At 41.5% G+C, this 12379-nt stretch overlaps 3 protein-coding genes across 5 annotated transcripts; 2 read left to right on the top strand and 1 right to left on the bottom strand.

Annotated features, from left to right (window-relative positions):
• Nucleotides 1-1203: 1203 nt before the first annotated feature.
• LOC106326168 (F-box/kelch-repeat protein At4g39550-like) lies at nucleotides 1204-2378 on the top strand. Its single transcript, XM_013764191.1, has one exon. The coding sequence runs from the start codon at nucleotides 1333-1335 to the stop codon at nucleotides 2362-2364; it is 1032 nt and encodes a 343-aa protein (XP_013619645.1). The 5' UTR covers nucleotides 1204-1332; the 3' UTR covers nucleotides 2365-2378.
• A 429-nt stretch (nucleotides 2379-2807) lies between these two features.
• On the bottom strand, nucleotides 2808-7480 carry LOC106322669 (probable ion channel POLLUX). 3 transcript variants are annotated; one of them, XM_013760767.1, is made up of 12 exons: nucleotides 7070-7479; nucleotides 6912-6980; nucleotides 6147-6746; nucleotides 5876-6058; nucleotides 5742-5801; nucleotides 5467-5670; nucleotides 5154-5399; nucleotides 4899-4997; nucleotides 4613-4807; nucleotides 4438-4530; nucleotides 3303-3554; nucleotides 2808-3229 (listed from the first exon to the last, which is right to left on the bottom strand). In XM_013760767.1, exons 1-12 carry the CDS (start codon nucleotides 7358-7360, stop codon nucleotides 3011-3013), a joined length of 2511 nt encoding a protein of 836 aa, XP_013616221.1. In that variant the 5' UTR covers nucleotides 7361-7479; the 3' UTR covers nucleotides 2808-3010. The 3 variants fall into 3 exon arrangements, 2 of the variants coding, with proteins under 2 accessions (XP_013616221.1, XP_013616222.1); XM_013760768.1 differs by having other exon boundaries at nucleotides 4899-4967; XR_001266488.1 differs by having other exon boundaries at nucleotides 2933-3229; nucleotides 4438-4514; nucleotides 7070-7480.
• Nucleotides 7481-8268: 788 nt separating this feature from the next.
• Nucleotides 8269-9354, top strand: LOC106323522. Its single transcript, XM_013761630.1, has one exon. The coding sequence runs from the start codon at nucleotides 8269-8271 to the stop codon at nucleotides 9352-9354; it is 1086 nt and encodes a 361-aa protein (XP_013617084.1).
• Nucleotides 9355-12379: the final 3025 nt, after the last annotated feature.

The following is a 12379-nucleotide window of genomic DNA, read 5'->3' as shown; positions in this document are numbered from 1 at the left end:
CGAGAAACTAACTTTTCATATAAGAATCTGTTAGATAAATCTATGAAATTAGGAACATAGAAACACGATTGAGAATGGATTGGAGTTTATGGATTCATGGTGTGACTCACCAATGGTCGAGGATGAAGAGCTGGAGAGGCTAATCCGGCGGAGCAGTCTCAGATCGAGTGAAAGCTAGAGGTGGAGACATAGTACGAAACGTAAATCACCTTCCATGAAGAAACGTAAATCACCTTCCATGAAGAAACGTAAATCACCTTCCATGAAGAAACGTAAATCACCTTCCATGAAGAAACGTAAATCACCTTCCATGAAGAAACGTAAATCACCTTCCATGAAGAAACGTAAATCACCTTCCATGAAGAAACGTAAATCACCTTCCATGAAGAAACGTAAATCACCTTCCATGAAGAAACGTAAATCACCTTCCATGAAGAAACGTAAATCACCTTCCATGAAGAAACGTAAATCACCTTCCATGAAGAAACGTAAATCACCTTCCATGAAGAAACGTAAATCACCTTCCATGAAGAAACGTAAATCACCTTCCATGAAGAAACGTAAATCACCTTCCATGAAGAAACGTAAATCACCTTCCATGAAGAAACGTAAATCACCTTCCATGAAGAAACGTAAATCACCTTCCATGAAGAAACGTAAATCACCTTCCATGAAGAAACAACGGCGGCGGAGACATAGTACGAAACGTAAATCACCTTCCATGGCGGGTTTTTCTCAATCGACGGTGGTTGGCCTTGGTTGATGACGAAATCGACTATCGCCGGAGAGGATCTGATTTTTAGAAAGTTGATTAGGGTTTCTGAAGTTTGAGTTTCTAGATCTACAAGAAGTCGGGGGAAAGATAAATTTTGTCTCTTGGAATCTACAAAATGAGAGTGAAAAATCTATTATTTGTTTTATTGTTACTAGTTAGGAAAACCAAGAACCAATTATTCTGGTTAGAGAATTCATGAAACCCATTTTCACTAAGAGTTGAGGGTTAAGCTAGACATTGCACTAAGAGAAAGTGTCCACTATGACTAAAGTGGCTTAAAGTGTAATTCATAAGATGAATTGTGTCTGTGGGCGTAAATCTTTCTTAAGACTATAGAATGAATTGTAAATTTATTTAAGAAAAAAAAATATACGAATCCGGCGCTACGAGCCGGAATACCACTGGTATCAAATAATTTTCCTCCCACATTTTAATATCCAAAACGCATTTGACCAAGTTCACAACGCATTTGACGACGTCTCAAGAATTTTTCTGACGGGCAATCGCGTGAGACCTGAAAGTTTATAAATAGCGATTTCTTCTCCCTGATTCGACCAATGACTTCCCCAGATAGGAAAGGTAAGGCGACGACAGAGCAATCCTCCCCACTTCCTTCGCTTCCAGATGATTTGCTGTTGACCTGCTTCGCACGCGTCTCCACATTGCACTACCCAACACTCACCCTCGTCTCCAAAAGATTTCAATCACTCATCGCCTCACCGGAGCTATACAGGATCCGATCCACATTAGGCCGCACCCAGAGTTGTCTCTATGTGTGCTTTGGGTCCGATCATGACCCTAACCCTCGCTGGTTCACTCTCTGCCTGAAACCTGACCGAAACGTGACTAACGGGTCAAGTGGGAATGTTTTGGTTCCTACCTCAGTTCCCCATTCTGCTCCAGCGCACTGGTCTGGTCTTATTGGAGGACCTTCCAATGATATCTACAACATTGGCGGCCCCCTTGAGGATGCTCCATCCTCAAGCGAGCCGGGAAACATGTGGGTGGACCCAATGGTCGATGTCCTTGATAGAAAGATATACGTAACAAGAGGCTGCAATCCAAACACTCGAACTTGGGACCCTGAGTTCTCGACCCCTCCGGTCTCGACCCCTCCCGCTTTTGTAAGCTTAGTGGTTAGAAAAAAAGTTTACATGTTTGGATCCTCTGGTGATTCGGCTTACAAACCCAAAGACGGTCAATGGGAAAGGTTTTGGGGTTGGAAACCGAGTTTGGGATGGTTTTCTTGTTGCGTGGTTGAAAAGGTACTGTACCGTTATCGTTCTGGAGAGTTCAAATGGTATGACACCAAGGCAGGGCACTGGAGGAAGTTAAAGGGTTTGAAAGGACTGCCTAAGTTTGTCAGCTATGGTTTTCAGTTGGTTGATTATGGTGGAAAGTTGGCGGTTGTGTGGGCCGAGCTTGTGCCTAACGGTGGCGATAAGAAAAAGGTTGTTTGGTGTGCGGTAATTACTCTTGAGAGGCCTAACAGTGGCGATGAGATTTGGGGGGAGATCGAGTGGTGTGACGTGGTATGTACAGTCCCCAAGTCGTATCAATTGGAGTATGCTCTTGATGCTACTCTCTGATCAATCACATATCATAACAGGTGACTCTTCTATTTTTTATTATTTACTAATTGTGGATTCTCCTGCAATTAACTTCATTTAACTTGTATCTTTCATAAAAAAGAAGAACCAAAACAAGATATTCATTTGATTCAAGAGTGTTTTCGCTTGAACTGTACAACCAGAGCCGGTCCTAGTTATTATTGGGCTGGAAGCAAATCTGAAATACATGGCCTATTTATATTCACTTTCTATAAAAAGTGAATTTTTTTTTTTAAAATTGATATATGATGAGTGGAACTCTCCACCTCCTCTACATTAATACTCTGATTTACCGCTTGAGCTATTGAAGAATATATGTATTTATGTGGCCGATATAATTGATAATTTAGTAGAGGCCGGAAGCACCAGCTTCTTCCACTTCTGTCCAGGGCCGCCTCTGTGTACAACAAATAATTGTCTCTCTGTTTCTTTGTGATTCAATGAAAATGTGTCGTAATATTTGGAGTCTAGATTGCTTCTTCTTCTTCTTCTTCATCTTACCATGTCTCCATAAAATGCAAATGGTTTATATTCTTGTTTTTTTTTGGGTTGCTCTAATAAGTAAATCTCTATTACTCAGAGATTAGGTGTAAACACATGAAGAGGTCATCTACGGTTTTGTTAGTTACTGACAGGAAGCAATGACTACATAAACATCATCAAGCGACCATTTTCTAAGCTTTGATTTATCTGAAGGATTTATAATAGCTTGGTCCATACCCGCAAGGCGATAACCGATTATGATTTCTTGTCTTTGACGAGCCCTTCTCATTATATCATAGAAGCAAACCTCTTCTTGGTCATATATGTAGAATTCTGCAGGTCTTATGCACAATTCGTTACCCTGCAGCAAAAATAACAATACTCATCAGAGAAAATTGATACAAGTTGGCAAAGCACGTTACATTCTTATGTACCTTCTCAGCGAAAAGCTCTTCTAAAACACGGTTTATTTGTTTATCTTCTGCGACCATCGCAAGAGCCATACTAACTAGCTCGTTGGATAGTACGTAATCACTTATTCTGGAGACAGAGACAAGGTTCTTTGTTCTTGAGTCCAGAATTTCACTTATCACAATGGATTTATCTGAAGCTTGCTGCATTTTACGGATCCAACAGCTACTTGGGAACACGTTTGATTTTGAATCTTTGCAGGGAAGCCGTTTAGACTGTCGATTAACATAGGAAAATAGCAGCTCTCATTAGTAATATATTTGTTGGGACAGGCATACATAAAGATCTTCATATACTAAAAAAACTAACTGAAATGAAATGGTATATAAGAGCACGAAGCGATGTAAATGACAACCCCAAAACATGTTTGTTTTGTTTAGAAGTAGAGGTGTTCATTCCGATAAAACTGAATCAATTAAAACCGAACTGAAATAGAGAAAGTGGTTTGGGTTTGGTAATGCCGTATTAATGGAATGAATGTTATTTTTAAGAAAATGCAGTGTATGAATATGGTTCAAATATATTAATCAATCAAACCGAATAAACCGAATAAATGGACTAATTGAAATAGAATAGTACAATTATATGTAAATTATATAATATAACTGATATATATATATATACTTATTTTATTGATTTAACTTTGATATTTAAGACGTCAATTTGACTAATTTGTTATTTGTTTTAACTTAAAGTTTTTATTGACACATTTGTGCTACAATTTAGTTATTTAATAATATTATGATATACTAAGTTTTTTTTTTACTTTACTAAAATTATAATAATTTTTTTAAACTAATTATTTTGTACTAGTTAAATAAAACAAACATTATATTTAAAATTTAGAGTACTGAAAAAATCTTTTAATAAATTTGATTTTAATAATATAAATTAAAGATAAATATAGTTATGGTCTCTTTTGGTATAAAACCGAATAAACATATATAGATAGTATACAACCGAGTCACACCAAATTTAGTATAGTTTTAATATGATAGTTAATTTTTATAAATCAAAATACCGAAAAACAAAAAGCCAAACCGTTACTGACTGAAATCCCAATTGAAACAGCCCTATTAGAAGCCATAGGATATGTACCTGTATATCTCGAATAAGGAGAAGCGTGGCAAGAGATCGGGAGTCTGAATGAACAATAGAGTTTTCCAGTGACTGTTCTGCAAGAATTAAGATCTGCAATTTGATTTGGTAACATGGCATATGTATTCTCAAGCTACATCAACCAGATAAAGCAAAAAGAAACCAAACAACTCACCGAGTCAAAAGTTTCTAGAGGTAAACTCTCTAAATGACGCCTAATTACCGCATTTCCCTGCCTATGCACAAGTCTTATATTCACCAATTTGGATATATTCAATCCTGCATCTGTCAGCTTTTTCTCTCTTTCCTGATCTGGAACCTCATTAAACATCCACAACTCAGATCCAGGCGCAAGCAGAGCTTCTAGCACCTATAGGAATAGGAAAGTATATAATCCACAAAATAGTATATCTACAATCAACGTATTTAGTGCTGTAGTTCATATTTTATATAACATGCACCTTGATCATATCATCAATGTCACGGCGCCAACCACAAAATAGTATTTTCTCTGGATATTTTGGAGGATTCTGCATTTTTGGAAAATGACACATCCGCACCTACAATGTGAACACATCTCTATGTACATGATGAACTGATATAACTATACTATGAAATCATGTTAGCTTGACAGGATACCTATTGTCAATGGCAAAGTAGATTCAGGATGTCCAACAATTGTATGCATATATTTACATAGGAGGAAGGAAGCAAACCTCAGGAAGTGAACCAGGAGCATAAGTGTCATCATCCTCGGCTATAACAAGTATTTCATCTCCTTCCTCCAGAACATAGTTATCACTCGGATTCAAAACTATCTTCCCATCCACTGCAACTTTCACTCCGCAGGGAATAGCATTTGGAAATGAAAGGAGGACATCTTCAAAACGGCGACCATCAAGCTGAGGCCACTTCTTTATGTAGAATTCGGCATTCTCAAAGCCCAATATATCCTCCCATATCTGACAACGGTAATATAAGAAGAGTTAAAGATGGAGTTGCCTCATCTAGTTTGCTTGAGAGACTAACCTGCGCAAGACCAGGTTGAAGAGCGCATTGTATCATTAAGCGTCCAATCACATCATGAGCTACAACTGTTTCAATGCGCTCCCCACCAACAAGCTTTACCAATGGCTCGTTGTCAAGATCACACATTTCAACCACAACATGCCCTTTCAAACCCTCCTTCACTCCCGTTAGACTGAGAACCACCCTTAACGCACGTGCATCGCTCTGTTTAAGTTATACTAAAGCGATTAATATTTCACAAAATTACCATAGTGATGGAGAGAGCAAGAAACAACCTGATCAGCGTTTTCATCAGATCCAAGCACAATGATAGCACGCGCATTTGAAACTGAAACCTGTCAAACATTTCACTGTCAGATGTTTCACCACCAAGAAAGACTTGTTGCAGTTTAAGCTTTAGAAACTTGACCTTCTTTAAATCAGCGAGTATAAGTGCACTACCACTTCTACATATAACTGATGTTCCCATCAAATCAAATTCGAATTTGGCAATATCAGTCTCCATCTCTTCCTTGTCTCTTTCCGCTAGCACCACCACCACACCTCCACCTATGCTTTTATTTGCTATTGCCAGCTGCTTCAAAAGGGAACCCTACACATAAATACATGATGATTTTCTCTGTTTCTAGGCTTATTTTATTTTATTTTATTGCCAACGTTACACAAAAAGCACAAATTACCAATTTGTCACTCCATCCAAGTATTAGTATATGATTGCTTTCAAGGACTTCGCTTTTCCCTTTCCTCAGAGAATCCACCATCTTCGAGATAGCATCTGAAATGAGTCCAAGCATTGTAGCGAATATCAGCATGCCTCCTGCGCTTATAGCCACTGAAACTATCCTCGGTCCGACGCCTATCCTATCAGCGTGGTTCCCCGAATCCGCCACAAAAGTCCACGAAAGCCAAAGGGCTTCATCGACCCCACAATCGCTGACTGCATACAAGGCTAAGCCACCGTATACTATAAGAACTACTGTTGCGAAGAGAAGGGCGAGTAGCTTAGCATATGGATATACTGAAAAACACACATCCAATGAATAAGCTATTCTTTTCTTCAAGGGAACCTCTTCTTCTTTCTTCTTCTTCTTGTTTGTTCGTTTCAGTAGATTCTTGACGTATGAGAGATCGTCAAGATACATGTACAACAAAATGGGTAAGGCTATAGTCATAATCACACTGTATAAAACAGCAGCTCTATTATTAACATCTTCCAGCTGTAGATTTTCGTTGTTGCTACTGCTTCTGCTACATCTTGTTAAAAGGATGGAGTTCTCTGCCTGTAACAAGAAGGCAGAAGTTGGGAGAACACCAATTTAAATAAAAAAAAAAAAAAAAAACTTTTCTCTCTCTTGTAAACTTAATACAGAAACAAAAGTCTGAGGTTTTTATCAAACATAGTGTCCAGTTCCGACCAGAATAACAAGAAAAGGAAAGAAACATACCTCTAGTTTTGCAACTTTAGCTCTAAGAAACATCACGTAAAGAAAAGAAAATGAACAAATCAATTTGAGCTGCAACAAGAGTTAAAAAAAAACATTAGAAAACGCCAAACAATTCACTATGCAGGCTTTGCTTGAACAGAGAAAAAAAAATAACATACCCAATGAGTAAGAGAAAAATGAGTCCACAGCTTAGTGATCCTTTGACTCGGTGATTGAGTCGCCAAAACTTGACTCGGCGCCGATTCAGAGTTTAGCACCGCCACCGCGGAGTTAGTGGTATCACTGTCGCAGCTGCCACCGTCACCGTCCCGTCGAAGATCAGAGGCGGAGTCGTATCTGTAAGTCGGAATGAGAGGAGTTGTAAATCTTCGGTATGATCCCGTCGGTAACGTTTTGGATCTCCGGAACAGAGACGACTTCTCCGAGCTTCTAGAGCTATGATTCGGCATCGCTTGAGATATAGAAACTAAGAAAAGTGATCACTGACAATGAATCAAGGTCGCCATGGAAGAGATCTGGAGAGAGCTTCTTCAGTGTAATTTTCTTTTGTCTTTCCACTATTTGTCAACAGTTTTTTTAAATAAATTAATGAAAAAAGCTAAATGGAGGGAGAAGGCCTTTGATACCCAATGTAGAATAAAAATCTTCGGTTTAAATTCCAAACCAAACGTTAAATACGTTCTCTCAAGAAGGCGATTCCCGGTGAATTTATTGCCATTGTTCCCTTTCCTTTTTCTCTTCCTCACTGTGAGTGAAATTCAATTACCGGCCCTTGGCAACGGTATTCTGTTTTTGGGAAGTGCATCCCCAATTTCCTTTTCGCGATTCTCCCCAATCAAACCAAAGGAAAATCTCCCCTTATTTGTCCATCTTTCCTCTTATACCTCTCTTAGCAATCAAGAATTTCCAAATCTGAATGAATTCCCTAAAGATTGTGGCAGAATATAGCGTAATCAATGGGAGTTTCTCCATAATCACTCTTGACCTCCTTCCGAAGAATCTTCCCCCTCGCCGTAACCTTGTCTACTGCTTCAGCACCACCGCGGAGAATATGGCCGATTTTCTTCACAAAGCCATTGGAGCATTGTCTCTTGAAGATGAGGAACCTCTAGTCCTCCCTGATAGCCCCAGTACAGAGTCTTTGATGAGAATGAAAAAAAGCTTACTGGGTCGTCTTCTCAATCCGGAGTGTCAATCAATGGAAAGAATGATTGACTACATGCCAACGGCTTGGCGTGTGTAAGGGAGAGTTCGTGGAATTGCGCTGTCTCGAGACAGATTTCAATTTGTTTTCCAGCGCGAAGAGGATCTAGCGACGGTCCTGAAGGACCGCCCATGGTCGTATAACCACTGGGCAATGGTTATAGAACGGTGGTCTTCCTTCCCCCCGGAGAACTTTCTCCAGAATATGAGCCTTTGGATTCGGATCAGACATATTCCAGCTGATTTCTTCACTGTTAAAACAATGTTTAGACTGGCTTCGGAAATTGGAGAAGTGGAGGAGATTGCCTATGACCCTGAGGTATCTCATACGAAGGACTACATCAGAGCGCAAGGGATATTTGATACCACTAAGCCACTGAAAGCAACACGGAAGCTGAGCACACCTGGAAAGGTGGTCACTATTGAGTTTGAATACGAGAAGATACACAAAAGATGCTTTCATTGCCTGCGTCTAACACATGAAAAGATCCGATGTCCTATGCTGAGGAAAGGTGCTCAGACTGAACGGAGAGTGCTCCCTGATCCTGTAGAGGAAGTGGCGATAGCCCAGAGCAAGCGTAATGCGACACGTCCAGTTGAGATCTTGGAGGGGCCACCTGGTTTTCCACCCTTGTTCCCGGAGCTATCTAAACAAGACTTGAAAATGGCTATGCAGTACATCTCAAACTCTGATCCAACAGAGAGAATGGCCAGGATTGAAAGGGTTCGGCAAGGAATTGAAGACAACAAAACAGAGGCCTCAGTGCGACTTACAAGAATCTCGGGTGATTTGGATAAAGGAAAAGGCCATGTTTTTAGTTACACGGAACCATCTTTCTCTCAGCTGCTGCAACGACAGACTGACAATGCCCTGATGATCTCTGGCATACCAACAACCTCTCGTGGAGAAGAACAAGAGACATCATCTTCATACTCTTCGGCTCTATCTGCTCCAACCTTGACTTCGACGGGTTTTCAGCTTGGCCCCTCGCTGGAGGGGCGAGCCTCCGGAAGCCTGAGTCAGAAAAAAACAATGCGCCGACGGCCCACCTCCTGGAAAAGGAAAGTGACTCCGAAAGCCAGTGCTGCAACAGAGGACCAAGTGGGCACATCTCACGCATCTTCTCAACGCAACACGAAAAGGAAATCTACTTCTCCTTTGCTCGCTTCAGACAATAAAAACCTGAAAACATCAGAACCTACGGTGGCTTCCAGTGTGAAGCCGCTGCTGCCCCAATGAGTGTTTGGTGCTGGAACTGTCAAGGTGCAGGAAGCACTGAGACAGTTCAGATCATTCGGGAAGTTCGTCACAAGTTCTTCCCGGATATTATGTTCTTGATGGAAACAAAGCAGAAGTTTGGGTACATTTCGGATTTACAAAAAAGTTTGGGTTATGATGGTATCTACACGGTTGAGCCTCTCGGTCTTAGTGGTGGCTTGGCAGTGTTTTGGAAAAGTAGTTATGGAGTTGAGATTCTCTCAGGTGATAAGAGGATTATTGATTTAAAGGTGTCAGTTCGATCAATGTCTTTCTTTCTTTCGTGTGTTTATGGAGACCCAGTAAGAGAAAGACGTCAAGAGGTTTGGGATCGATTGGTGGAGATTGGGCTGAGCAGGAATGAGCCTTGGTTGCTGGTAGGTGATTTTAATGAATTAATGTCAAATGAGGACAAACTGGGTGGTGCTGTGAGAGAAGAATCCAGTTTTTGGGGCTTCAGGGACATGGCCAGGAGCTGTAAGATTAGAGAACTGCGGAGTTCGGGTAATGTTCTGTCGTGGGGAGGCTGGAGAGAGATGGTTTGGGTCCAGTGCCGCCTCGATAGGTGCTTTGGCAACGATGAATGGTTTAACTTGTTTCCAAGATCGAGCGTGGAGTATGGAGATATGTGGGGCTCTGATCATAGACGTATACTGATTGGTTTCGTTCTGGAACAACGAGAACTAAAACGAGGGAGATTTTACTTGGATAACCGCCTGCTTCACCGTCAAGGTTTTGAAGAAGTTGTTGCTCAGGGATGGGGGGACTCTGGGGATCCGGTGTGTATCATGGATCGCATTTCTAAGGTGCGCAGAGGTATCTCCAGGTGGAAAAAATCTTGTGATCTTAATTCCCATGAGCGTATCTTGAGGCTCAAGGCAGCTCTGGAGAAGGAAGTCTCCAAACTATATCCGATTCGAGCGGTGCTGAAACGGATCAAGAAACAACTAGCTGAAGCCTATATGGAGGAGGAGAGGTTTTGGAGACAAAAGTGCAGAGAAGAATGGCTTAGGGAAGGGGATCGCAACACCAAGTACTTCCACAATGTAGTTAAAGGGAAGAAGGTCCAGAATCGACTTCTTATGATGTTTGACGAGTTTGGTAATGAGCATTTCTCTGAAGGTTCTAAAGGAAACATAGCGGCTGAGTATTTCAGAGAGCTGTTCCTAAGCACCAACCCTTATAATCTGAAGACACTGTTTGATGGTTTCCAGAGTCGGATTACAGAAGAAATGAACTCACGACTGATTGCTCCAGTTTCTTCTGAGGAAATTAAAAAGGCAGCTATGAGTATTGATGGAGGTAGTGCACCGGGGGAGGACGGTCTGAATGGAAATTTCTACCACAAATATTGACATATAGTTGGACCTGCAGTAATTAGAGAGGTTCAGAGCTTCTTTGCTACGGCTGTGATCCCCGAAGGATGGAACCACACACAGTTGAGCCTCATCCCAAAAGTATTGAACGCAAACCGGATGCAGGACCTCAGACCTATCAGTCTTTGCTCTGTGCAGTATAAGATCATCTCCAATGTTCTATGTAATAGACTGAAGGTCATCCTACCAGAGGTGGTTTCTGAAACTCAAGGTGCTTTCGTCTCAGGTCGGTTAATCTCTGACAACATCATTATCGCCCATGAAATGGTTCATGCCCTGAGAACTAAAGATGGCGTTTCTGAGGAATACATGGTGATCAAAACAGATATGTCGAAGGCATATGATCGAGTGGAATGGTGTTTCCTTGAGACATTTTTAGAGCGTATGGGGTTTGCACGGGAGTGGGTTCGCTGGATCATGGCATGCGTTAGTACGGCTTCATACTCAGTACTGTTAAATGGGGCTTCTCACGGTTTCATCAAACCAGAAAGGGGTCTCCGTCAGGGTGACCCTCTCTCTCCTTTCCTCTTCATCCTATGTGCGGAGGCGCTAGTTAACGGCTTAAACATGTCAGCGGAATTGGGTAAGCTCCATGGTATCAAACTAGGAGCTTCGGGTCCTGCTGTGCATCACCTTCTGTTTGCCGATGACAGTCTCTTGATGTGTAAGGCGAATGCACTGGAGGCAGAAGAGATTATGATGTGCCTGAAGAGATATGGTGATGCCTCAGGGCAGTTGATTAATCCTCTCAAGTCCTCTGTGATTTTTGGCTCTAAAGTCCCTGCTGATGTCAAGACTGAAGTTCAAGGGATCCTTGATATTGATAAGAAAGGAGGAGAAGGAACTTATTTGGGATTGCCGGAGTGCTTTAGTGGCTCGAAGAGACAACTGCTCAGCTTCATTCGAAGCAAACTCCATGGAAGGTTGAATGGTTGGTTCGCAAAAGCGCTATCTCAGGGGGGAAAGGAGATCTTACTCAAGTCAGTTTGTCTCTCTCTACCCATCTATGCTATGTCCTGCTTCCACCTCCCCAAAGATACATGTGCCCGCCTTGTCAGTGCAATGACTGAGTTCTGGTGGAGCAGTGGTTCTAATAAGAGAAAAATCGCTTGGGTCTCATGGCAAAAGGTGTGTAAATCCAAGAATGAAGGTGGTTTGGGCTTCAAGGATCTAGAGATGTTCAATCAGTCTCTACTAGGAAAACAAGCTTACCGTATTTGGAGCAGCCCAGATTCGCTTGTCGCTCGTGTCCTCAAGCACCGTTATTTCAAGAACTGTTCTTTCATGGAGAGTAACTTGGGATCACGGCCTTCTTTTGCATGGAGGAGCATCTTACATGGACGAGAAGTGCTCAAACAAGGGCTGGTTCAGTCCATTGGTGATGGCTCAAGCACAAACGTCTGGTGGGACAAGTGGATCATTGACAAAATCCCTTGCTGCCCAAATTATAGAGAGAACTCAGTGGTTGATCTTACTCTGAAGGTGGAAGATCTTTTTGATCATCACACTGGCACATGGAATGAGAATCTGTTGCGTCAAACTTTCAGTCCTACTGATGTTGAGATTATTCTCAAAACAAGGCAATCCCCCAACAGGCCAGACAAGCTTATATGGGCATATACTAAAGATGG

This window comes from Brassica oleracea, chromosome C2 (assembly GCF_000695525.1).
Source record: "Brassica oleracea var. oleracea cultivar TO1000 chromosome C2, BOL, whole genome shotgun sequence".
Taxonomy (NCBI): domain Eukaryota; kingdom Viridiplantae; phylum Streptophyta; class Magnoliopsida; order Brassicales; family Brassicaceae; genus Brassica; species Brassica oleracea.
This window is presented reverse-complemented; position numbering and strand designations above follow the sequence as displayed.